The 27,136-nt window shown below is 50.1% G+C and overlaps 1 protein-coding gene across 1 annotated transcript in view; it reads right to left on the reverse strand.

The window, feature by feature from the left end:
- Positions 1–27,136, reverse strand: part of NID1 (nidogen 1) — an 88,997-nt gene extending 61,861 nt beyond the window's left edge. Inside the window, exons 1-6 of the mRNA XM_078608439.1 lie at positions 26,669–27,136; positions 19,629–19,937; positions 13,172–13,401; positions 5,758–6,947; positions 4,471–4,605; positions 1,232–1,474 (exon numbers count right to left, since the gene is read on the reverse strand). Coding sequence (XP_078464565.1) covers positions 1,232–1,474; positions 4,471–4,605; positions 5,758–6,947; positions 13,172–13,401; positions 19,629–19,937; positions 26,669–26,914 — 2,353 coding nt within the window. The 5' untranslated portion in view covers positions 26,915–27,136. The remainder of the gene's footprint in view (positions 1–1,231; positions 1,475–4,470; positions 4,606–5,757; positions 6,948–13,171; positions 13,402–19,628; positions 19,938–26,668) is intronic.

A 27,136-nucleotide genomic window follows, 5' to 3' on the forward strand; every position in this document is an offset into this window, starting at 1 on the left:
GACAGGAGACAGTGAGACACACGTCTAGACAGGAGACAGTGAGACACACGTCTAGACAGGAGACGAGCAGGCGACATCATTCACACCCAGTCCTCTCTAAGCCCCAGTGACTCGAATAATCAAGAATTGTGGTCAAGATTCGATTCACGATTCGATTTTGGGTGCCGATTTACCGACTTATTTGTATTGCATCTGCTTCATTTGCTCACTCGTGTATCCAGTCTAAGGGTAAAATCATGATTTGTTTCACGAATCAAATATGTTTTATCTACTTTTCTCCAACTCACCCGTATTGCTTCTCCTCTTCCCCTATCTCGTTTTTTTTCCTTCCTCCACGAGCGCACAAAAAAGCACCGCATGAACGTGTACGCTTGCGCCCTTTGTAAATAATCGAATGTCACGACTCGCGATGAGAATGCCACAGGCGTAACGAGCGCAACTACAAATCGATGCGGCGCCAGCGCCTGACACGGTGATGGTGCTGCTGTCCCTTTCGATGCCTCCAGTCCTTGTGAGTTGACAGGAGATGTGGCGAGGCTGGAGAAATGCCGACTAAACAACGGGAGCAATAGGGATAGGGGCAAGACGCTGGCACGCTTGGCTACGTACGGTGAAAAGGAAGTTCAACACACGTAGAGATGATGTCAAATGAGAGACGTAGAGACCAATATGGAATTAGGCGAGAGAACAGAGATACAGACAAGATAGGGATGAGAGATGTAATCATTTGTATATTTAAATGAGCTTGTTACGTTTATTAAGGATTTCAGTCATCGCTGACATTTTATTTTCCCTCTCTCTCTCACACGAACTTCGGGACACCCTGAGCCGACTTGCCTCCACCCCCCGTGCCTCGGCTTCCTTTGCTTGAGGCCTGGCACCACCACCAACCACCACCGAGCGCACGATAACCGCACACACGATATCCGCACAATAACCGCACGATAACCGCACACATGATATCCACACGATAACCGTATGATAACCGCATGATAACCACACGATAACCACACACACGATATCCACACGATAACCACATGATAACCACATGATAACCGCACAATAACCGCATGATAACCGCACGATAACCGCACACACGATATCCACACGATAACCACATGATAACCACATGGTAACCGCACAATAACCGCACAATAACCGCACACACGATAACCGCACAATAACCGCACACACGATATCCGCACGATAACCGCACACACGATATCCGTACCGGCAACGCCGAAGCCGCGCTGTCCGCCCGGCCCGGGCGAGTAGAGCCAGGCGAGGGGCGAGGCGAGCGAGGGCAGCAGCTGCAGAGCCCAGCCCAGAGCCGGCGGCACGCGGCTCACGGCCACGTAGACGCGCCCGTCCGCCGACACCACGTAGGCGTGCAGGTCGGCCTCGGCCAGCTCGGACTCCACGCCGCGGAGACTCACGCGGCCGCGCACTTTGCCGTTGACCCGCTGGGGGTGGCCTGCGGGAGCGAGTGGGGGGCAATTTGATGCGGATGCTTTCAAGTGTGTGGGGGGGTGGGGGGGTGGGGGGCGGTTATGGCAGCCACGGGGATGGACCCCTTTCGCCCGTCTAGGGACTGCTTCGCGACGTTCGAAGTGCACCGTTGTTCTACTTGTGCTTCGTTCCGCGCAGCTCCGACGAGCACCGCTGGCTACGTACGGCGTGAAAGAAGTTCAACGTGCGTACACGCAGCGTGCATCCGGAGTGGCGCAACGATGCCTCCTCCTACGTATGTGTTCATCGGGCATTGAGTCCCATGGTGAACACAGTCGAGTTTTTAATTTTTCATTTGTGGATCATCATCGAGTATCTGCATCTGATGCCACGATTTGTGCGGATGTGGTACAGGGCTGCCCGTAAGTTTCACGGAAATGCAGTTCTGTTGCCCTGCAACTCGTAGCGAGATCAGAATCTAAATCTGAATATTGATACTGGGAGGAATCCGATGAAACTGTATAGCTCTTTTTCTAGTTTCAGTTTTCAGTTTCATGTATTAGGTATAGCCCTGTGAGCCATGAGGCTCTTGCAACCGTAACAAACAAATCATGAACAAAGAACATCTTAAAGTGACGTTTCGTAACAGAAACATCCAGGAAAAAACAGTAAAAATGTCCAGTACGGCGTGGTAAGAACGTTGAGACCAACAAACAACAGAAAAACACGACAGGGGTACAACGTACAAGAAATGCAAACAAATCACCCAAAAACATACCCATTCAATTGAACCATCCTACCAGGCAAAGCCCACTGAGGTGTATGAGAGACGAAGGGGGGCTGCGCATCTACCCCCCCCCATCCCAGCCTGCTAAATTATTATGGGCGAAGTGTCAAAAAATATTGGCACAATTTGTTTTGTATAATTAAGAGATGGACATTGAAGCCTTTCCTCATATACACAGGGGGGGGGGTGAGAGCCGGAGCAGAATGCACGATAGACAAAGCAGATCGTATCGTTACTCATTACGCTTAGCCGTTAACATTCGTTTAAAGTTTGTTTAACATTGACTGTCGCATCTGTTCCCCCCCCCACCACCACTCCCGAGTCTTTGTATGCAAGGTCACGCGACAGGGTCGCATCGCTCTGATAAACCCTGAAGGTAATTCGGTAATTAAAGTCACAGCATCACCGCCGAAATTACAATTATTTTTTTTAAACCAGAACAGAAATATCAAAGCAAAATAACACCGGAAGTGTTTGCCGCATTGGTGGCTACCCAGACGTGAACTCAGGGGTTCGACAACGGCGGCTCAGCGCTCCGATGCCCCCCGAGGCTTCCAGCCACCTCAATGTTGGTCAGCCAAACTTTGATGCCACTGAAGCACGCTGGCCTCGCTGGGCACGTCAGCTGAGCCCCGTCCAAGGTTAGACTGGCAAAGCGTCGCTTGCAGAGTGCTCAAGTTGCTGCAGGCACACGGCCGATTATGAATGAATTTGTTTAGGATGAGTTTGAGACAAGCAATAGGTCTGTGCAGTTTACCCTTAAGTCAAGCTATCAGCCATTTGATGAAGGTAAATGCACATGTCGTATCCACAGGAGGCAAGCAAACCGAACGAATTCATACACAAAGCCAATGGTCCACACGTGGGATGGCAATTTATTGATCGAAATAGAGATTTGGTTGTAAGCGTGATAGAGATATTGTGGTCAGTGAAAGTAAAAAATAACATGGCAAATAATGTACAGCCCTGCGTCAGTCCACTGCTGGACGAGGGCTTTTGGGTCATGGATGTTGTTTGTTTTTATTTCAGCAAGTTGGTGAATGTACATCAGCAAGATGGTGAGTGCAGGATGGTGAAGAGGGGGGTGGGTGTCCAGGACTGATTCCGATGTCACTGCTGTTAGCCGTGAATCAACTAATTGTTTACTATTTTTTTTAATTTTACCCGGTAAGGCCCACTGAACTATATAGCTCTTTTTCAGAAGCGTCCTGGTTATCGCAAATGATAGCTCAACAAAGCGTCTCTCACGTGGGAAAGTGTAGCAGCCAAATATTCTAAACGCGTGTTTGTAAATGTGGAAGGGAAAAACCGGAGGACCTGGAGAATAATGCACGTGACCATGGGAGGACCATCCTAACTCCAAATACACAACAGGCGTCAGGGTCGGGATGGAACCCACGACCTCCTGTATACCAGGCGAGGGAGTTCACATCTCACCGTGCAGCATGCTGACCGCCGAGTTGCAGCTCCGCCCCCTCCATTGAACAGATATTAATATTTTAGAATGCAGTCTCTTGATTACGAATAGTTTGCAATGTCTTACATCACATGATGCACAAAGCAAAGGGCATTGCCAGAACACACATTTATTTTCATCGTGTTTTGCCTTTTTCACAACAACGAATTTTCAGATCAATTGCCACTACATTTCTATATATCAACATGCTTTAGGGTCATGAATGATTCAACATGTGAATTATTTACCCAAATAAATAAATAACATGTTAAATAATTGAACAAATTTGATCGATACAGAAATTCGATCTCATCGAATAGAATCCCTTGTTATTTAAAGATGAAAGAAAACGTGGGTGGGACACAAGGTAAAGGCGCAGCCCTGCAAGTGCTCGCTCACTCCACTACTGGCAGAAGGCCCTCCACTAGGAGCTCTGGAGAGCGCTGGAGATCGAATTTGGCCTACTCTTCCACATCGGCCAGACATGTCGGAAGAGGTGGAAGTACTCACACTTTACCCCACGAGCTGACGAACGACTAAATATGCCCCCCCCCCTACTTGTGAATCTGGGTTAGGCGGAAGTGGGGGTCGAATTTGAGAAGGCGCACTACTATTGCGACCGCCGCGTCGGGAGATCGAACCCAACTGGTGACCTCTCGACTGCAGGTCCGAGAGTGTGCTGACCGTCACACCATGGCAGAGCATTGCCGTTGGATGGGACATTAAGACCGGTAGGAACAAGCTGACGATCACATTGGCTTCGTGTGGCATGGCTCACCGTCCTGGAAGCAGTCTTTGCCGTTGCCCAGATGTCCCACCCGGCAGTGGCAGCAGAATCCAGTCGCGTGCTCCGTGCATTCGGCCAGGGGGGAGCATTCCGCACGGCCCGTGTCGCAGCCCTGACGAGGGGGGACTGCACACACACACGCAGAGATATCGTCATCACCACCACCACTACCACCGCTAACTACTACCCACCACCCTCATTATCACAACCACCATGAACAGCAACACTTTCACGAATACTCTTAGTTCTTTCGGTAAAGTCACGTAGGTAAAAAATGAAATTAAAATTAATAAAAAATAAAATAATAAAAATCACGACGTTTCGGAGGCAACACAAGTCTCCGTCATCAGGTGGGACCGTCACAGCCAGATTTGCTGCATCACTTTCACGAATACCACTATCATCACAACATCATCACCACCACTGCCATCATCATCATCACCACAGTCCCACCATAATTTTCACACCACTCCACCACCACTACTAACCACCACCACCACCGCCACAACTCTCATCACCGCCATAACACTATTTGTATTAAAATAATTCTCACATGTATTTCCATAAGCACGTGGAATATAATTTCGTTTTTGCGGACGGCGAGTGATGTGAGACGTTGCAGAATGTAAATATTGCTGCAGAAAGTGCCAACTCAGGTGGTGAGTAGAGGTGTTGACATTCCATACATTTCTTTCAAATTTACCGCTCACTGAACTAAACAACTTTACGTAATGGCACTGGTGAATAACTGCTACATGCCCACGATAAAAGTGATGTTACTCTAATTCCATTTGAATTCCATTACTATTGATGCATTGAAAAACGTTTGTTTGTTTTGCCTGCCATTCTGGTGATAGCTCGAGAAGCTATCGGATGAGAGAATAACCTGAAATCACGAAAATAAATCGACTTTCCACATCGTTCGAGGGCGAGCGACTTGACCTGCAAAAGCGGGCAGCAACGTTTAAGCAAGCAACGGCACGGCGAGCCATCTGCAAGTCTCAAAGCAACAGTTATGGAGCAAATACCAGAGAGTGCACAGACGTGCATGTATGGACGAGGCGAAGGGGAGAGAGAGAGAGAGAGTGGGGATCGCAAGCCATTCGTCTTCCATCCATTGTGGTGAAAGGATGGCAGCTCCGGGCATTGCCGCCAAAGCTGCCTGCGCGGGTTGTATTTACTAGCATTCTCTCATGAGCATGAATAAAGGTAGCGTATACGTTTATACCAATTTGCATATCATTTTCATTCGTTGAGTGTGTGCAAGGTCCTGCTCACCGTAGTGGTTGTAGCGTGGCACCTGCGCGACATCGCCTCTGCCTGCCTCTGGGTAACTCTGGGGATCATGGTAAGGTTGTGGTTGGGGATCATGGTAAGGTTGTGGTTGGGACTCAGGGTAACTCTGGGGGTCAGGGTAAGGTTGTGGTTGGGACTCAGGGTAAGGTTGTGGTTGGGACTCAGGGTAAGGTTGTGGTTGGGACTCAGGGTAACTCTGGGGATCATGGTAAGGTTGTGGTTGGGGATCATGGTAAGGTTGTGGTTGGGACTCAGGGTAACTCTGGGGGTCAGGGTAAGGTTGTGGTTGGGACTCAGGGTAAGGTTGTGGTTGGGACTCAGGGTAAGGTTGTGGTTGATACTCAGGGTAAGGCTGTGGTTGGGACTCAGGGTAAGGCTGTGGTTGCTGGTCAGGGTAAGGGTGTGGTTGAGGGTCATGGTAAGGCTGCGGTTGGGACTCAGGGTAAGGCTGTAGTTGGGGGTCATGGTAAGGCTGTGGTTGCTGGTCAGGGTAAGGCTGTGGTTGGGGGTCATGGTAAGGCTGTAGTTGGGGGTCATGGTAAGGCTGTGGTTGGGACTCAGGGTAAGGCTGTGGTTGCTGGTCAGGGTAAGGCTGTGGTTGGGGGTCATGGTAAGGCTGCGGTTGGGGGTCATGGTAAGGCTGTGGTTGGGGGTCATGGTAAGGCTGCGGTTGGGGGTCATGGTAAGGCTGCTGGACGCGATATTGCCGCTCGTCGACGCTCTGCTGCGGATCTCCCTCTCGACGGCCGTGCTCCCCGGGCTGCTCGTGCCGCTGCCGCTCGGGATGCCGCTCCGGCTGCCCGTACGGTTCTCGGTGACCGCCGTGAGGGTCGGGGTTGCTCTGGGTGATGCGGTGGTCGGGTGCCGGGTACGGGTAGGGGTATGTTTCCGGGTAAGGTGGCGGTTGGGCGCCGGGTGCGGGCTGGGTGGGCGCTGCGGGCCTCGGGTGCTCATCCAGGTCATCGAGGTCGGTTTCGTCGGTGTACACCGGGTAGAAGTCGTCATTCCCGTTGGCAGGATCTTGCAGGTCCCACTTGGGCAAAGGAGCAAGATTGTATTGGTGTTGCAGTTGCCAGACTTCTTCTGTCCTCTTCGCCGGTTCAATGTCCCCTAATCCAGAGGCGCTGCCTATGTGGAAAACCCAAACGCCCTGAGTTCCAGAGTTCCCCGTCCTGAAAAATAGCAATGTAAATACACGCACGCGTTGAAATTGCAATCTAAAATATACAGCCCTTTAACAATCCACTGTCAGATGAAAGCCTCCCCAAGCCGTGTGTACAGAACTAAGATAGAAGATTTGGGATAACAAACTTTTTTTAAAATAAAAATTACGTTCCATTGTAATGATTAATGAGATATTGTGGATAATGAATATAAATAAATAACACTACATATTTTATAGCCCTTTGTTAATCCACGGGCGGATAAAAGCCCGCCCTGTGCTGCTGCGTTAAGACAGTAGTTTGGCCATACTTCACCGCGCTGGTTCAGTGTGTGTTGGTGAATGGGCTGACCCAAAACTGGTTCGCATGACACTCGGCACTGACGAAAGCCGTTGTCGGGAATCGAGCTCGTGAACCACTGCGACACCGCTTACCTTCCAAACGTTCAAATATGCCTACATTATTCGATATTGCTGAGACATTTACATGCATACATACAGCACACACACACATACATTCACAACCAAATTCTCCCTGCTCCACATAAAGGGAAGTTCTATCGATTGTGTTGCCCGGAATATGCCTCTTGTGTATAATTAAAACACAATAAGACTGCAGCAATAGGTCTATGGATTTTTTTTTCTTATGCAATCAATTTATTAAAATAAAATGTACCTTATACAAGCAGAACAATTCCCATCACTGCTTGCATAGGCGTACCGTGCAAGGGCACGAAGTGCATTACAGTTGCAGAAAAACTAAACTTCAAGGGGTAAAACCGTCAATGTGTCCACCGCCCCCACTCTGCCAAAGTTTTTAAACGAACTGGGTCCCAGAGCGATAGAATCAATGTGTAAAAGCAAACCACAGGATGCTTTACTTTCCCACCTCTTCTATAAAACAATAACAGCAGCAGCAGTGACAACAACGGGACCCCCAAACTTTGGTGAGGTACCTTTGAAGAGCATGGGCCCTGAAAAAAAGATCACGGCGAGAGATTGTGGGCCAATAAACCAGCAGGTGTCCTCCTGCCTGGGTGGGGGGCCCTTTATACCTCTCCGTGGCCTAACAAAAGCTACCCCCCCCCCCCCGTGTGCTTATTAGTTGCAAACCCCAGCAGCGAGGGCCGTGACGAGGCGGGAGCACGCTGGATCTTTAATAATTATCGCTCGTCATGCTCGGCACACGTGGACATCTAAATGCACGTTCTGTCGCACAATCTGCCATCATAAAATTATGGTCGGTGGTCGTGGCGCAAAGTGGTTTTGGTTGGAGGGCCGCTGCGCTGTGCGTTTGATTCCAGTGCCGAGCGAGTGAGAGTTGCCCTCCCACCTAACGGGCACTTGAAACAAGAGTGGTGAAGTATGGTAAAGCGACCCCCCCCCCCCACACACACACACAATCCCCTCCTCTCCCCACCACGACCGACGCGGCAAGGGGGAGGCCGTCATCCAGCCATGTTTTTGACAAAGTGCTCTGAATTACTATCATTATTCTCAAAACAATAAATGGGGTGAAACGGAGGAGGAACCACCTCGGTGACCTACGGCAGGAGAATTTAAAACGAACGAAGGCGGCTTCCCAAACACACACGCGTCGCGTTGCAGCAACTTGCGTCACGTGCATAATTATTAATACGCTTTGCCGCGCGAATCATTAAAATATACAGTGGCTCTATCAATGTAGCTTAAACGCACCCGTGCACTTTCGTGCGAACAAACCAAAAAAAATGAAATCCCCCCAGGTGCGACTTAAAAGGTTAAAATAAAAAAAACAACGATATCCAGGTTCAGCACTTCCATTGCTTGCTTTGCGCTACCGCTGGAGTAAGGACTTCCACTCGAGGGACTGTCTCGGGAGTCGTTCTCGAGCGTATCTTGGCCTACTCCTCCACGCTGCTGGCCAGACGTCTTGGCGAGAGCACTGCGCCCGCATATTCTTTTGAACCCTGCCACGTGCGAAAGGCCGATCAGCTCGCCGTGGTGAATCCACGTGTGCGGACTGCTGGGTTGAACGGTTGCTTGGGGGGGGGGGGTTAAGAAACTGGGGCCATCGAAGAGGAAACTTCTGGATTTGCAAGCCCAGTGTGCGAGCCATTACGCGTGCAAATATCCGATGCTAATTCTTCAGCAACTCCTCACCTGCTTGCTAAAGGTTGGGGAGAGGCGAAATGACGCACCGACGATTAAACGCATTTTTAAACGGACCTGACAATTATTAGAGATATTGGGCAAACACGTTCTGCCTATGCAAGGCCGATTCTCAGCACTTTTTAAAAGTAACGACATTAAGGAGCACAAAAACGTGCACAATCTGTGCTCGTCAGCCGAGCGCTCGTCACTCGGATGGGGGCAGAGGGATCATCATTATTATTATTATGATTTCTTCTCCACGGAGTTGCCATCCTCAGCGGCAACATTTTAGATTCCCACGCATTTGTGTTCATCACCTTCAGCTGCTTCGGGGTGGCGGTGGTGGGGGTGGTGGTTGGTTGTGGGGGGTGGGGGGTGGGGGTACGGGATGGTGGGGGAGGGGGCCAGCATGACGGGGGGCCCCCCATGGTATCCGACCGGAGGATGATCGCTCACAAACGGGCCTCATGTTACGCTCCTCAATGGCTCACTGTCTCTGCTGGACAACGACAAGCGGCGTGGCGCGGGCGTAACTCGCGGCTCCCATCTAATTGAAAACACTCCCCGACACCGCCCCCCCTCCCCCGCTTCCACCAGCAATGAATGGGCCACATTCTGCCAGGAGCCCCCAGAGATGAACAAGAGAACAAGCATTTTCTTCTCAACGTTTTTGGAATTTTGGACGTGACCCGCTCTTCTCTCTCTCTCTCTCTCGCATGGGGTGATTGTGGCCCCGACGTCGTGCTTAGGCAGAGAGCCGCGTTGCCACGAGGGGACTCATTGGGTAGATTTTCGATTCTCTCTCTCTCTCTCGTTTTATTGCAATGTTGTTCTTTCAGAGCAACAACTACAACAACTAGAACTTCATATCCAGGTGGTGAAACCAGATCACTGCGTTGGCAGCAGCGGAGTGCGTCGCTGTGACGTCTCCTTTGTATTTGTGGCTCGGGTTTATTGCAATTACGGCGGGGAGACGGCACCTTTTCGTCCGTTTAACAGGTCGTGGGCTTCCACTACCAATATCATCCATAATGCAGGTTGTTTTGGGTTAGGTCGCGTAAATTTGGGACAAAAAGAAACCCCCAAATAAGAGTGGATCTTTGTCAATTTACGCGATCTAACCCAACAAAAACTGTCTCATGGAAGTTTTCATCCGTCGAATCAGACCAGTGCAAGTCCCCCTCGCCTGCGAGCAAACACGTGTTTTGCTTCCAGCGAGGATTAGCAAAGTGAGGCACCATTCAAATCCTTTTTCTTTGTCCCTCGCGCTCCAACGAACCTCGCGCAGATGACGAGCGAGACTCAGGGCTCTCTCTCTCCCCCGGGAGTCGGTGCGTGCCCTGGCAGGCACTCTGTCCGGCAGTCCCACACAGACCACCCTCCCCACGCTCACCAGCACGGAGCAGTCGGTGAAGAACCTCTACCAGTGAGTGGCGCGCGAGCACGTCGCCCTCTCTCTCAAAAAAGATGCTGGAAGGTGACACTGACGGCTGCTCTGTGCTTCCAGTGTTCAGAGGCCTGATTAAGGCGCGGCTCCGGCTGGAGCACGCGTACCACACACATGTCGGTGATGTGCAGCGCGTCTTCTTCGAACGCTAGGGAGCCGGACAAGCCCCTCTCTGCACCAGCGTGGACGGCACCCTCGTGGTGTTCACCTTCTGAAGCGCTCGCTCGTCACCGTGGCGTGCGCGATGACCACCACCACCACCACGTGACTTTTCTTTCGTGTTGTGTGCGGTGCTTTCAGCGCTACAGCGCGTGGATTTGTAGCGTTTATTTTCATTTGTTTGCTGGTGACTTTGTGCATTTCATATCGAAATCGCTTCCAGTGCTTTTGCTGCTGGCGCCAATAAAAATTGTTTAAAGTCAAAGTCTCTCTCCAGCTCTCTCTCTCTCTCTCCGTGTTTAGTTTTTAAGTCCCGAGTTTCGTTTGTTGAACGGGGCGAGAAGTCCCACCTGACCCCCCACCAATGATGCCAGTCCCGATTGGTTTGGGGGGTCGTGATTCAATACAAAGATCGACTACTTTTTTATTTGGGGGGGGGGGGCTTTTTTTTTTACAGTCTAAATTTGTATCGATCCCCCAATTTTTTTTGTATCATTTCAGCTTTGTGCGCTGCATTAGCCTCCGTGTGACACGGGCACCAACGTTAGCGTCTCATACCCTCCAGAGGGGCTCTCCAGAGCTCACTCGAGCGGAGGCCCCGCCACCAGCGGTGGTCTGAATAAGAAATTGCAGCGCTGCGCCTTCACCGTTCAACCTTTAGCAATTAAAATTTCTCTCGGGGTAATTTACGACCGACGTGCCAAGCTGCGCCGTTAAATGATAAAAGTTAAAGGTTGCGCTATTCACTTTTATCATTTGCGTTTATTTTTCATGATTACACCACGCCTACCATGCAGCACGTCGCGAATTGATTCTAATCGACGATTGGATGCACGCCTCCTGCACAGGCAGCTTTGTCAACAGCTCGGCAGGGCGCTGCCGTCATCGGGAGGATAATGCCAGCGCCGACTCAACAACCGTATTCACGGCAAAGGCGGCTTTCTCTTGGTTTTACTCGGGCGGATTCATGCGGAAACGTGCTTATGCCTCCTTAGCTCGCTTCAGCACTCGGAACACAGGCGGTGTTTTTGTGAACTGCGCGTCTAAGAAGGCAGAATGAGAAGGGATGTCTCGTAATGTGAGGGCGTCGCAGCGGCGGCGCAGTAGTAAGCGCACTTCTCCACGAATCCTGTGGCTTGAATTCGATTCTAGGCCACGGCTAGCATGGGTGGTGACTGATTTTTGTCCTCGTCCTGGGCTCGCCCAATCCCGTTCATCAACCTTCGCTGGCCAACGCTGCAAAGTGGAGCTAAAACAACCACCACGGAACGGCGTGTAGGGAGGCCTTTATCCGGCAGTGGAGTGACAGAGCCACAAGAGCATCATTATTCGTGACCTCACACAACGCGTGCGTCAGTCAGCTTCACTGCCCCCATAGTAAATCGACTGCCGGATGAAGGCCTCTCCAAAGCGTCGCCAACTGTCGCAAGCATGGGGAGGCAACTCCTGAAATCGTGGAATGACAGGAGGAAGCACATTATTTGGGTTTTTTTTATACACCAGGGTGATAGTGGCCATGGATACAGAAGTTTGAAGAAGAAAAAAAATAACTAATTCTATTTGTGTGATGATAGATATAGAGCTACTTGCGCCCGATGAAGATGAATGCACAATTACATATAGAGACAATTATGCGTACAGACAATTACATCTCGAGACAATGAGTTGATGATAAGGAGGTGCATTCTGTACGGGGCTGTTCAATTTGATGCAGCAGCAGATTTATCTGCAATGCTATTTACACATTCCTCACAGCAGATGTTGCCAAAATAGCTAAGTAATGAACAGATTCATATGAGAGTGTAATTACACTGAACTGGAAAGATGGTGGTGGTGGTGATGAAGATCGCATGAAACAAATAATAATGTTTGAAAAGCAAATTAGGCAGGAAGAAAAAAAGTGTGATATTTAAACACCTACAACGATAGCGATTGTTTTACGTTAAACTTGCTAATTGCGTACAAAACAAGTGTTGTGCCTGCATGCATGATCAAAGATTAAAACAGTTATATTTATAACGCAACCATTTCACACGACTGCACGATGATAACAATGATGATTAACTTGCCGCTGATTATAACAACGACGACTGGATTTGAGATGATGATGTTGAGAACGACGAACCTTTAATGATGATGCTGCTGATGATGACGATTGCTGACAACGATGACGATGGCGATGATAACGGTGCAGAGACTGGGACGAGTGATTTTTGACAATTCTGATAAAGACTGACTCACTGATGACGGTGCTGATGTTGACAATCACGACGGTAACTGACAATTGACTGTGACGTGTTGTCATCTTTTTTTCCATCTGCTATTTTGTCAATTTGGTGACAGAAGTTCACGCTTGCAAACGAGACCCGCCGCGTTCGCGTCAATGGGACTTCTCGCCCCGTTCAACAAACGGAACTCGGGACTTTAAAACTAAACAGATAGAGCGAGAGAGAGAGAGAGCGAGAGAGCGAGAGACGTGATCACGTGCCACTCACTGGTAGAGGTTCTTCACCGACTGCTCCGTGCTGGTGAGCGAGTAGGCGCGCCCTTCCGCTGCTCCGTCGCTCGCTCCGCCGCTGAAGCCGACGCGAGCCGGCAACTCCAGGTTGGCATAGAAGGAGGCGCGTGGCCGCGTCCCGAAGAAGCGCACGCCGTCTTCCGGGTAGAGGAATAGAGCGTACGTGTCCGCATGGTCCCACGCAACGACTGCCTGGAACGTGTTGGCCTGCAAGGGTAAACAACAGCAGCATGTTATTGAATCATGAATAAGACCCCCCCCTGTCCACCCCGTATAGCCATAACGGACTGTTGGGGCAAGTGATGTTGGCGAGCAGCACGGCACACGAGGGGGTGGGTGGCCAGCACCACGCCCGGCCGCCTTTGTCTCCCCAGTGGCGATGTTTACACGCCGCACCAGGTACTCATTTGAGGCTGAGTCGATCGAGGAGAGGCCCAAGACCGGTTCAGAAGATCCTCAGTGGTGTTGTCATCAAAAACAATTACTGTCACTATTAACGTCATCATCCCAATTGCCATCATCACTGTCATCGCCCATAATCGATCGTAATATGCATCACTTTATTTACTCAGGCTTTTCGCTAATTGTCACAAAATGCGGTTGCCATTATGAAAGGGAGGAAACCACGTGAAGTCATTTCAGAAGTGGAGCAGGGGGCTGGGCAGGACAGGCAGCAGGGGACAGGGAAACAGCAGAGAACCAGTCCGAGTTCTTTGGTCCAAACTCGGTGGAATTTGGGACCCGGGCGATGAGACCCAATTTAATAAAGCAGTGCGGCTGACGAGCACCCTCAGCGTGCAGAACGAATGGATTTCACCGCCGCGTTTTAGAAACCGACAGAAATTGAACTTAATATATTAAACCTAGAAAAAAAGCCGTAAAAAAACTCCGTGCAGATGCCGTTCACTACGCTGGGAGACACGAGGGGCTAATGCCCACCAGCTGGGAAAATGGACTGAATATTGAGAAATTCACTGCACCCATTAATTTTCTTTGCCTACCAATTAAATGAAAATTACAATTCTCCACCATATACTTTTTTGTATGAAGTTCGCAGCTGTAGTTTTACGTAACACGTACATGTAAAGTATTGCAATATCCAGAGTGCCTAAATCCTGATCATTTATGGGGGGGGGGGGGGGTGAATGTTATACAGAGAAACACTTAAGCCTTTAAGATTAAGGTTATCCATTTTTATTGTTTTCCCAATCGCAGTTTATTAAAATTGTACCATCGGTGTCAAGTCAAATTTCCATTCGTAACTCTGAGAGCGAGCAGTGCACCATCTGGTGCGAGAGAACAGCCCCGAGTGATGATGTTGCAGAGCTCCTCCTGAAATCCCTTTGGCGGGGCCTCTTGATCCACACTGCGAGGAGACCTTTGATACGCCCTGGAAAGGGTGCTGGATACAAATCTAAATAGGGTTTTTTTCATTCTTAAAGCTGTATTTTTTGCTCAAATGAGTGAAAACCTACATGTAGTATGAGTTTTTTTTGGGCACAGTCATTTGAGACTGGGTAGAGACCATGAATTAGCTACACTTGACTACCCAATTTAATAATGTCTCTGCACGTACAAAATGTAAGTATTTCTGTCCACTTATTTATCGCGTAACTTATATTCTCCACAACGGCTTTCCCGATTACGATTGTTTTTGTTGTTTGTTTGTGTTACAGTCCAATAACGGGCGACTGAATCCCAGGATTCGATGCCCGGGATCTCAGCTGCGCTGACTCAACGCTCTAACCCTGAGGCCACGAGGCCACCCTTCTGACGGAACATTTTAAACAGATGCCCCGTAGTACTGGGACGGCAGTGTGTGTGTGTGTGGTTGTGTGGCAGTGTGTGTGTGTGGTTGTGTGGCAATGTGTGTGGTTGTGTGGCAATGTGTGTGTGTGGTTGTGTGGCAGTGTGTGTGGTTGTGTGGCAGTGTGTGTGTGTGGTTGTGTGTGTGTGGTTGTGTGGCAATGTGTGTGTGTGGTTGTGTGGCAGTGTGTGGTTGTGTGGCAGTGTGTGTGGTTGTGTGGCAGTGTGTGTGTGTGGTTGTGTGTGTGTGTGGTTGTGTGTGTGTGTGTGTGGTTGTGTGTGTGTGTGTGGTTGTGTGTGTGTGTGTGGTTGTGTGGCAGTGTGTGTGTGTGGTTGTGTGGCAGTGTGTGTGTGTGGTTGTGTGGCAGTGTGTGCGTGTGGTTGTGTGGCAGTGTGTGTCTGTGTGGTTGTGTGGCAGTGTGTGTTTGTGTGGCAGTGTGTGTGTGTGTGTGGGGGTTTTGCACACACACGCATTACTCCAATCGCCATTCGGTCCCAGAAGATGAATAGCTGGATGCAACATATATAGTGTGAAGCATGACAGCCAATCCAGGTTCGGCGCTTAACAGGGCACTGGAGGAATTTTTTTTTCCACTGAAACCATAACGCTCTTGCACACGTGTGAATTACGAGCCTGTGTGCGCGAGTGTTAAACTCACCCATCCGTCTGCACCGGCGCAGTAAATTGTGTTCACATGCACTGTGAACACAATTTGGATCACTCTTGATACAAAATAACCTAAATCTAATAATGTGAGCCCATTGCCGTGTTGGTGTGTCTTTAAGCATCGTTGAGAGAAGCGTGATATGCGTTACTTCAAGCAGGACAAATATGCACGATCGCACAAAATCACTTTCCTCGAAAGCTACACTTGATAAACATCAAAGTCATGCGGAAAAACATCCGCAGTCGGTATTCGTTCCAGAATAGCAATTCTGTGCAACGGATTTAAATATATAAAGTGAAAAGCAACATGCCGGTGCATGTGCAGTAGACGGTTTTCACAAATTTCAATCGGCACGTACAGGGCCGGATTAAGATTGTGTAGGCCCCTGGGCTAGAGGTACTGTTAGGCCCCCGGTAATACTTTCAAAAGGAAAAACAAAGTTAAAGAAAATGTTAATGTACTGTTTTACCAGGCTAACAACAAATACAATTCAGCATTCACAAATGAAATAACTTTTTTCGAGATTTGAAGCTTTCGTGACTGCAAGGATTCATACTCTTAGGTTTTTTCGGTAAAGTCACGTAGGTAAAAAATTAAAAATAAAATTAATAAAAGTAAAATGAAATAAAAATAAAATAAAAATCACGACGTTTCGGAGGCAACACAAGCTTCCGTCTTCAGGTGGAACCGTCACAGCCCTACAGCTGTATCAAGTAAGCTTCAAATCTAGAATCACGTAGGTAAAAAAATTAAATTAAAATTAATAAATGTAATAATAGAAATGTTTTTATTATTTTATTTTATTTCTATTATTACTTTAATTAATTTTTATTTAATGTTTTTACCTACGTGACTTTACCGAAGAAACCTAATAGTATGAAATAACTTTTCACTTAATCTCTAAAAGCCATCCAGCTGGCGGAGGCCCCTGGGCTCCAGCCCCGAAAGCCCCGTGCCTTAATCCGGCAGTGGGCACGTATTACCTGCCCGCGACGTGCGGATCGTAAAAAAAGACGTGGACTCTGACAATGAACGTTAAACAAAAGCCGAAAAGTGCACGGGAGATATGCGTGCTGGGAATTGCACGGAGCGAGAGAGAAAGGCAAACGCATGGATCGGCGAACGGATGCGAATGGGAGAGACATCGTATTGACTGTTGAGGACACATCACCGGCACGGACGGGGTGATGGCCGACGGAGAAAGATTGGTGACGGAATGGCGGGGAAGGGGAGAGAACGGACCGCCGAGAGAGGATGACCACCGCTGAGGTGGAGCGATGAGATGAGCCATTGTGCAGGAGTGGCATCATGGGTTCAAGAGCGATGGTGAGGGTGGAGGGAGGCCTTAATCATGGTCACGGTTGTTGTTGACGATGAGCAACAAAGCAATATGTGGTTTCATAACGTCTCGCACACACACACACGCACATGTACACGCCAACATACATGTAAACATATTACCATGTGCCATACATATTGACAATCGTGGCTGACCGATGTCAGTCCTAATGCTCCACAAGAGCTATACAATCTGAAATTTGGCACAACTACAGCCGATCTCATGCTTAAAATTAAACAGGCAAAATTCACATCCTTGAGGCTTTTTTTTGGTTTGTTTCACTCGTGGGGGTGGGCTCAGCCTACAATTCCACGTCGCTTTACGCCTCGCGATAAAAAGCTGATCCCCCCCATCATCGGCGAACCGAGCAATTTTCCCTCCCGTGGCGAATGACGCCGAAGTCGATGGAAAGCTGTGCACGGCCGGGCCGCCTGCACTTAGGCTCTTCTCTGCGCGGCGATCCCGGCGAGAAGGGATGGCCGGTGTCTGTGACTCCCGCTTGAAACTGCCCCGGAGCGACGCACACAGACGCGAGGGTGTGCACGCTCCTTGCCCGGAAAGGTGCGAAAGTGTGGACAGAGATGCTGCCGACGTACTCGCCAGCGTCTTTGTCTCGTCCGTCTGGCGATACGTTGAGAGCAACAAGCTGCCACGCTTTGCATGTTGAATTGCAGATTTGTGGTGGGGGGGGGGGGATTATAGTGGCGGGCGCGCTTGGCGAGGGCAAAATTGCTCGCCGATGATCGCGGTCCTGCGGAATTGCCGCTTTAAAAATCTTCTTGTGGCCCTTTATTCATTTAAGAGGATTTCGTTTACTTTGCCTGCCCCCCCCCTATCCCTACTCGCCCCCCCCCCCCCCCAGCAACTTTTTCTACATATACTTTTATTATCAACCAACTCCGTAGGAAATCCTTTTTATGAAAGGAAACATTCTTGATCTATCCCCGAATATAAACCACTATTGTTTTTTAAACACATTTGTTCACGGTCAGAGGCAATTTAATGCTCGCACGAGCCTGGACAACGAAACGTTGACGTCCCGAGCACTGAAACTCAGCCATAAATGGATATTTCAAAATCGCTCTCGGATCTAACCACGCGCAAGCCCCCCCCCCCCCCCCCGTTACTCGATCCCTTATATATTTATTTGTTTTTATTCCTTAATTTTTTTTTTGCTGCCGTTGTTGCAGACGTGTATCGGCCCTGACACGTGTAAACAGATACGCGCTCCCCTCTTGGGCACTGGGCTGCTGCCGCTGCTGCTGCTTAGCAAACAGCACGCAATGCGGCGACGAGGCAAGAAATACCTCTTTGCATGGCCATCTCTCGCGCGCGCGCACGCACGGAGCCGCACGCCAAATGCTGCTGATGATAGACCGCGGGGAGCAGAGCTAATGACTCGTGCAGGAGACACGGCCATAAGCGGTTCAACTCCTTGCCGCCACGCTCGACACGCACACAAAAAAGGGAACCCTTCAAATTCAATCTCCTACACCTGCGCGGTCAAATCGGCACATGTGAAGCAACGCAGGTGGAGCGTACCGAATGTGCCGCGCACTCCTCTCTCTTTTCCACGGGGATACTACGTGCGCATCGCTGCGAGAGTGCGTGCACTGTACGCGCGTGTATATTTTTTGCGAAAGTAATTTAAAATATCGTTTTATTGTGGCCTGCCGTAACATTTTCCTGTGGGGTTTAATTATACGAGAGCAAAGGCTTGTGTCACGCTTGCTGTGAAAGACATTTAGCCCTTAAGTTAGGTAATTCTCTGATAAAAGGTTCCTAATGGTTGCTGTTAATACACAACAATGTGTCCCCCAACTCCCTCCCTTCTTAATTTTGCCAGATGCTCTTTGCAAAACGTCTCAATTTTGGCAATGAGCATCAAAGCCTTGTTGTTTTTTTTACTGAATACAAAAAAACTGTTGCAAGCAACGGTGTAGGATTTTCGCAGTTATGCTGTACAGCCCTCCGAAGTATTTTTTGGATTGTACAGCCTGTTGTTCTGTTGTTTCGCACGATGTCGGACGCTTCGATTCACAATTCTGGGAGCTTATTCAGCTTTCTAAAGACCGCTTAACCCTTTCCCATTCCGATGACGTACACGAGTACGTACGTGTACGTCTTCAGTCTTTATTCCGATTGCATTCCGATGACGTATGTGCACATGCGGCATCAGAATTAAAATGAAATCAAATCATTTTATCGACACGTCTTCAGGTCGCAAGACGAAGCGAGGCTCCCACAAGGCCATGCGGGAGGGCGTGTGGCACAGTTTGGCACCAGCTGTCATAGAGCGTGGTCGTGTCGCTACAGTTCTCTGCGGCGAAGACAATGTCTTTAAAAACATTGGCGCTACGTTTCTCTGAATAAAATGAACGCTGAACCGCTTGTGTGTTCCGAGGTGGAGCGGTGAACGGGACACCGACCCTGCAACTTGCAGACGTCTCGGAACAAGAAAGGGTTAAGAATCTCCCAGCGCGCGATGCAAAACGTCAGAAGTCGTGCTGAACGACACACGGTACGACCCAGAGAAGGAAGACACGTCGGACATCCATGGCAAGCCAATTATCGTTCGTTTTCAGACGTTCAAGGTGTGCGTGCGTGCGTGCGTGACTGACCTTGTGCGAATCGGGCTCTTGGTAGGATCCCACCTGGTCCCACGTGACCACGACAATCTCACCGGGCGAGAACCCTACGAGCGCCGGGAAGGCGGAGCGGACCATCTCCCCGGCCCTCCAGAGGGCCTGGGTGGACGCGGCCGACACGCTCTCGTGCCGGAAGAGCACCCGGCCGCGCCGGGACTCCGCCGACGTGGCCAGGTCGGCCAGGAAAGGGGCGATGGCTGGAAAGTTGGTTGGGAAGCCCTCGTCCACGTACTGCGCCTGGCTCGGCAGCGGCAGAGGAGAAAGCACTCCGTTCGTACCCACCTGTCGGGTGAGAGCAGAAGCGTTGTTATTTTTTATTTTTTTTAAATCACAGTTGCGCAGCACAGGCCCAAAACGGCAAGCATCGAGCAATAAAGAGCACCCTTAAAGTTGTAACGGATGAGTAGTTCGTACATTTCTTGAGTCGAGCAAGGATATGGAAGAGCTCGGTGGGAGGAAATCCCCGGGTCGTGCAGTGCTTGGGAAGAAGCAGAAAGGGAAGTGTTGTGGCCTGCTTGGTTGTGATGGTGGTGGTTGAAGACAGCGTGGGAAATATGTTTGTATGTTGAACTTCTTTCGCACCGTACGTAGCCAATCGTGCTAATCGGAGATGCGAAAGAAGTTGAACAAACGAAACACAAAACGCAGTTGAAAAAATATGCAATCTAGATTTAAAAGTTCATAGCTTTGGTGGCTTCCTAACATCGAAAGGAAGAGTGTTCCAGACGGCCGCAGAAGGGCGCCTGAAAGTGCGCGATGCGATGACTGTCTTTGTTTGATGGTTAACAAAAGGCCGCTGCTGTGATGATGACTGGAATAAAGGTTTTTGGGTTAGACAAACTTACTAATTGGCTGCGTGGGGTAATGGCGGGTGTAACGACATTATTAATCTGTCGTTAGGGGCCATCCATTGAGTAGGTACGCAAACATCTGTCAAAACTTGACCCCTCCCTGTACGCACGCGGACTTTTTACACCCCCCCCCCCCACCTGCGTACGTACAGCTTGACGCCCCCCCCCTACCCCCCGAATCCTATGGAACGGCCGATATTTAATCCACACAGAAACGATCAAGGATGAATAATGTTAACGTGTTTAAGCAAACAGACAATCCACCGCCGGACTATCTAACTCAGTTGAAGGCCAATGTAGACAAATTATTATCGAGGCTTGACCCCCCCCCCCCCGTTTCCTATGCGAACAATGTCAGCAGACCCCCCACCATAGGCAAGCGGTACACATTTGGGTTAACCCCCCCCCACCTCCCCCTCCATGCGTACGTACTTAATGGATGGCCCCTTCATAATAATTACGCGATCTAACCCACAAACCTCTATTATGGATAATATTGGTCGTGAGAGTGTTACACAGGATTTACTGGAGTTTGCGCGATCGTTTACGCTCCTTGACGAGGTCACCAGCGGAGGCGTTGGGATGGACAAGGTGAGCGAGTCTGTCTGGCAGAGACCGAGTTGCTCAACGCGCAGCAGCAGCAGCAGCGAGAAGCTCGATGGGCCAAGTCCACGTGGAGCAGTGACCACCGCAGCAGCAAGAGGCGGGCTCCGAGGCCGGAAGAGTGGCGGGGTAGCCCACGTAACGTGCGACTCGCTCGAGTCCCACGCCACCCCCCGCGGAGTCGCGAGCGACGCGGGACCTTTGGTGGGCGGTGGATTGCCAATCAGCAAGGGTGTGTGCGCGCGCGCGCAACTGTTAATTAGGGGGTAATGATGATGCCAACCGCATTAGTCATTTGAGCTCAGATTTGAGGTTATTCTCAAGGGCACGGTGTGACGGACACATTATCCGGAATGAATATGCGGGGGCAACTTACGGCCGTGGGTTATTTGTTCGAGTTTGAAAGCGCGCGCAGCGGTTGTGAAGAAAAAAATATGAATAGCGTGGACTTCTGGAACAGGGGAAAATGTGTTGTGGTTGAGCAGGATGGACTTTGAGCAATGAAATCACACGACGAGTGTTTCTTGAACAAAGAAGAGAAAGGTGAAAAAAAAACTATCCACCCATATTTTCTGAGGCATTCAAAAAAACATTTGCGAGCCATTGAGTGCAACAGGGTTCAAAGAAAAAGATGGGAAGGCAATGACAGAAAAACGTAAAATGTAAAAATTATGCAAAGAAAAATGCATATACATGCGGTACGCACACACACTTAGATGTTGTGCTTTTTACATATTTCTCCTGGATGCACAACTGAGATGTATCATCCCGGTTACAGTGAGGTCCTTGTGATGGTGTAGGGGTCACATGCCAAAGCATACACATTACCACACCGCGCACATTTGCCCTGACGCCTTATCTCTGCTGCAGCACTCGGGGTTATGGATTTCTTCAAAACCGTGGAAATGTTGACACATTATTCCTTTAACTTCACCCCCACACACACCGCCGAGCCTCCACCAAACTCCACATCTCATACCCTTCCTCACACACACACACACACGTGCACTCACGCACGTACACACACGCGCACACACACACGTACACGTCGTCCTCAGCACCCATTGTGCCTGACACTGCACGGCAAGACCACCCCCACACCCCCGGACGATACTGCCTGCGGCTGATTGCAGGCGCGTTACTCTGGCACACGACGTTTGCATTTGATAGCGGCCGCGTTCGTGGTAGTTTGCGCTCGCGACAAAACAAACCGCCGTCGATGTTCAAATGAGGCCCTCTTTTCTATGTGACGTGCGCTTACGCGGGGTGGGGGGGAAGGAACAAAAACCGCGGAGCGGAGCGGGTTGCCGTGCGCGCATCTCGCGAAAGGCGCGGCGAGCGAGAGTTGTGTTGAAGCCCCGGGGTGAGAGAAAAAAACAACCACAGTCCGTCCGGTGTGTTCCTTCTCGGGGGTTGGCCTGTGAGGGTGTCACTCGTACAGCACGTGGCCTTTGGAAAATGAAAAAAAACTGACTGACAATTCCCCCCCTCCCCCCCCCACAATCCTCACCACCACCCCGGAGTAACCGTGCAGTGCAGATGGCCCAGCCCAGCCAGCAATCAGGCACAACAGTGAATGTTTTGCCTGTCAGAAACATGCACTATTTATGCATACAAACGACCGCTCACTTTCTGTTTGATTGTTACAAAGCGATATAAATACTGCGACGCGTGTTGCGTCGCAGTAATTCTGCTTTGCCGTTGCATTGTACGAGGGAGCATATGGCAGGTCAAGTCTGGTATTCAGATTTGTAATTCGCAATGCCTCTGTATTCCTTTAGATCCGCGCTGGGGAGTTTGATTTCCTTCAAGTCTTATTGATGAATTGAGGTCTCGTTTGGACAGTAGAAGAGCGTGTAAGGATAATCTCGGTATCCCTGCGTTATATTCGTTGGAGGACAGCCAACAATGGCTACATTCGATCATTGTATTGTTCCTGTTTGTGTGATTGCTTCTTTTATAAACCCAGGGACGCCGCCTCATGTCAAAGTCAAGGCCCTTTTCACGAGGGTGCTGCTTTACCTCCTCGGCCAGTTATTCAGTATATTGGGGATTGTGTCCTCCTCGTGTTATGCATTGAGCTTATACAAATAATGTAGCAATGGCGAATCTTTAATGGGTTAATATTAAACCAACAGATTGATTTCGTTTCTAGCACAACGATATTTGACACAATATAGAATTACTGTGCATGTGAACAAATCGCCCTGAATGCAACCGACGTTGTCAGATCTCGGAAGCTAAGCAAGTTTGAGCCTGGACAGTACTAGATGGGTGACCACAATGTAGAACAGGTCTATGTTGTGGCAACACAGCAGGAAATGGAGCAGCAGCAACATCATCAGTTGCCCCATGCTCCCCTGCTCTCACATCGATGCTCCCCACCTTCACCAGCCAGCATTGACCAGCGTGGTGAAGTATGGTCAAATAACCGCCATGACAAAGGGCTCGATATGTACAATAATTACTATGGGGAAGAGGCAAGGTGGGGTTGGGGGGTGGGGGTGGTGATTCATGCATGTACGATGCAAAGAACCAGGCTGAGTTTGTGTCCCGCTGATGGCTTACATGGGTGGTGAGTGATATCTGAACCCGCACCCCCCAACGCCCACCCGCATCGTTCAACCCACCCCGAGCGAAGTGATGAAGTGCAGTCAAACAACCCCCTATGACCGATATAGAACAGTGGATTGACGAATCGTTTTGAAGTTAGTAACATTGACACCAGATGTAATAACAAAATATATCTTCTGCTCACATTGTCATCGTGTATTCTTATCCATTTTAAATTATGCATATATCCGCATGCGTAATTGAATTAAACTCACGATTCTAGATTAAGCTCAGAGTTAACAGGAGCGAGAGGTGCAGGGGTGACTCAGAGGTCACAGAGCGTTGAGCCGGTGCTGCTGAGATCCTGGGTTCAGAATATTGTATTGATACTGGGGGGAATCCGATGAGCTATGAAGCTCTTTTTTACAGATGTCCAGTAGGGGGCGGGTGAGAACGTTACACCAAACAAAATACAAAAACACGATAGCGATTCAAATCCAGGCAGCTGCCTGTGATTCAATCGGGTTCTCAGATGATTATTGACGCTTCTTCATCCAGGGAATTCTCACTGAATCTCTTGACTATTTTTTTCAGGAGGTTTCCTGCCAATGTTTCGCAGTAACGGCAGCGGGGGGCGGGGGTGTGGGCGATGATTGCCATGAATATTCCTATGGAGTAAAAACTACAATAACAACAAACCCCATCACACGAGGTGTGGTTCTGCACCTAATCTCGCCAATTTCCAGCACTGACAATGTAAACGTTGGGCTCAGTTGTCAGTCTCGCACATGTGCAGGATGGGTGCGAAAGTGCTGCTGTGTGGGATGTAAATGTCCTAGCTCTGTAATAACCACTTCCGTGGGCCATTTTGTAGCACAAAGAGCTTCATCACTCTGCGAAGGATATGGACCGATGTATATTTCGTCCTGTGACACCGATAGCACAATGGGGATAAAAGTGGCAGAGAGAGAGAGATGCAACAAAAAAAAACATGCCAAAGAACATATACAAGCAAGGTCGAGCAGGCAGGAGCAGAAGGGAGGTGGCGGCTTCGAGAGTAGTGACTGTATGTGAAACGTCCCAGATACCCTCTATTGCCCCGACTGTGCGCTGGACACTCGCATGCGTAACGAGTGCCAGATGCCCGCGCTCCCCCGCATCTGCGCGGAGGCTTGTTCCTCCTAATAAGGAGGCGGATAAGATCAGCAATGCGCACGCAATACGTTCTCAAGGGAACTTCAAACGGTGAAACCAACGCATTTTGCGATAGGTCGACAGACCGTTTTATTGAGGCTCTTAACAACCGCCCGCATTTACGTTCAATTAAAAGAAAGATATGTGTGCGTGTGTGTGTGTGTGTATATAGTCCCACGCAGTTTGTAGTTGGGGCCAAGATGTTGTCCAAGTTTGTAAGTTTGCCGGTTGCATCCGCACACGTTATGACTTGAAGCACGGCACGTGCCGTGCCCGCTGGAATCGGGACCTGGTGCGTGCGCAGCGCATTCAAAGCGAGCGATCCTCAAGCCCGCGCTAAACCGCACGGAGGAGCAGCGAGGCTTCTCCACATTCATCATCGCAGCGTTCGCTGCGCGTGAATCTGCAGCCATCCCTCCCTCCCTCCCTTCCTCCCCCCCCGCCAATCGACTGTTGGATGATCGCGTCGACCATCCTTCACACGCTGGTCGGTGCCAGTTGGTATATCCGGGAATTACAACTTAAGCGATCGGGCTTACCGTTCGTGCGCGTTACGTAAAGAATAGCGATGAAATCACCAATCAAAAAGGCCAAGCAAGAAAATGACATTGGTTTTAATTTACATAAAGAAACGATGTTCTACAGTTATCGCAGTGCGTATGATGGGTTGGGGGAGGAGCGGTAGGGCAGTGAATCGCACGCTGTACCATGAATCCTGATCCTGGGTTCGATTCCCAGACCAGCATGCTAAAATATGGTCAAACAACCCCCCAGGTTCGACGCACGGCATGCTGGGGCAGTCGTTCATCACCAATGTCTGTAAGTTAGCACTGTATCGTTGTTAACGATTCCTTAGGCAGCTGCAGCCTGACATGGAACGATAACCCCTCTTCTTGTGTGTTGCTGTGTGACCTCTTAGAATCCAACAGCCAAAACTTATAATTGCGCGAGCGTGCGCGCGCAATTTTGATTGGGTTTTTTTTCTTCCTCCAATATTCATGCCATGCCTTGCACCGTGAGTGAGCGATAGGCATGGCGAAGGCTACTCTGTGGGTTGGTTTACACACACGCACACACTCAGCGCAGCAGGTCGGTGCTATACAGAGTGGTAATTGGTAAACGTGCCCAGTACGAGCAAGCGGAAGGGCACGCATCACGCCAGTGAGTTCGCCACACAGGTCTTGGCCGCCCAATGAAGAGCGCTGCGCTCCGCTGCATCCGTGCGCACGAGCGCGGCTCGTGGAGCGATGGTGGTGGAGGAGGAGGCGTCTCGCCTGACCTCGCAGTGCTGCTGCTGCTGGTCTGTGTATTGTGCGTTGGCGAACAAGCGTCAACAAGTTGCTCGCTCGTCACTAATAGCGCGGTCGGTATCCGTGGGTTGTGTGAAGTGCCGGCGAAGAGCTTCGACCGTGGTACCGGCTTGCGCCATAATTGCCAACTCGACAGAGAGTCAAGCCCGGCGCTGCGTTCTTATCCATATTTAAAAAAAAATAGATATATATCTAAAAAAAATATTCTCAGAAGGTCGATAGCACAATAACGAAACAAAAGTCAACACAACCACCAGCAACCACGACGACACTCGTCAGAATGTGAACATCGACCTGTGCCAGATAAGCGCAATCTGTTGCTGCGGCGCAGGGCTGGCAGTGTTTCTCGCGAACGCGTTCATTGATTCCCGTGCGCCGCGTGTGCTGTGGCGTCGCGCCGCGCGCTCCCCACACGAAGACTGCGTAATGCGCATCAGCAGCAGCGGGCTCCGGGCTCGCTGCCGCTGTTCGCGGTCGCGCGCCCTCCTCGCGTGATACTCACGTAGAGCTCGCTGTAAGGCGTCGAGTAGAGGAACAGGGGGTGAGCGAACCGCAGCGGTCCGAAGCTTGCGTCGTCTCCGCTCGGGAGCACCTGGTCCCCCGACCTCTCTCCGTGCTGCAGCAGCTCATCCCGGCTCAGCCCGCGCGCGCAGCCGAGGAGGGCAGCGGCCAGGCACAGGAGGGCAGCGGGCAGGGCTGCACATCCCACAGGGGATCTTGCCCTGGCTCCAGCCCTGGACATTCCCATTGGAAAATTGGTGGAAACACCAACACCAACCCCCACCCCACGAACCCTCGAAATGTAGCTGACCCGCACGCACGCGTGGAGGTGGAGGTTCCGCGTGCGTTTAACGGTGCCGACGCCGGCTCTTGGAACTTGTAGCGAGCGCGAGTGAATTCGGTGTTGCAGGGCGGCGCTCTAATGGGATAGGAGGGGCTTTGCTTTGACTGGGAGAGGCGTGTGCCTTGT

Source organism: Lampetra planeri, chromosome 30 (assembly GCF_965212315.1).
Source record: "Lampetra planeri chromosome 30, kcLamPlan1.2.h2, whole genome shotgun sequence".
Taxonomy (NCBI): Eukaryota; Metazoa; Chordata; class Hyperoartia; order Petromyzontiformes; family Petromyzontidae; genus Lampetra; species Lampetra planeri.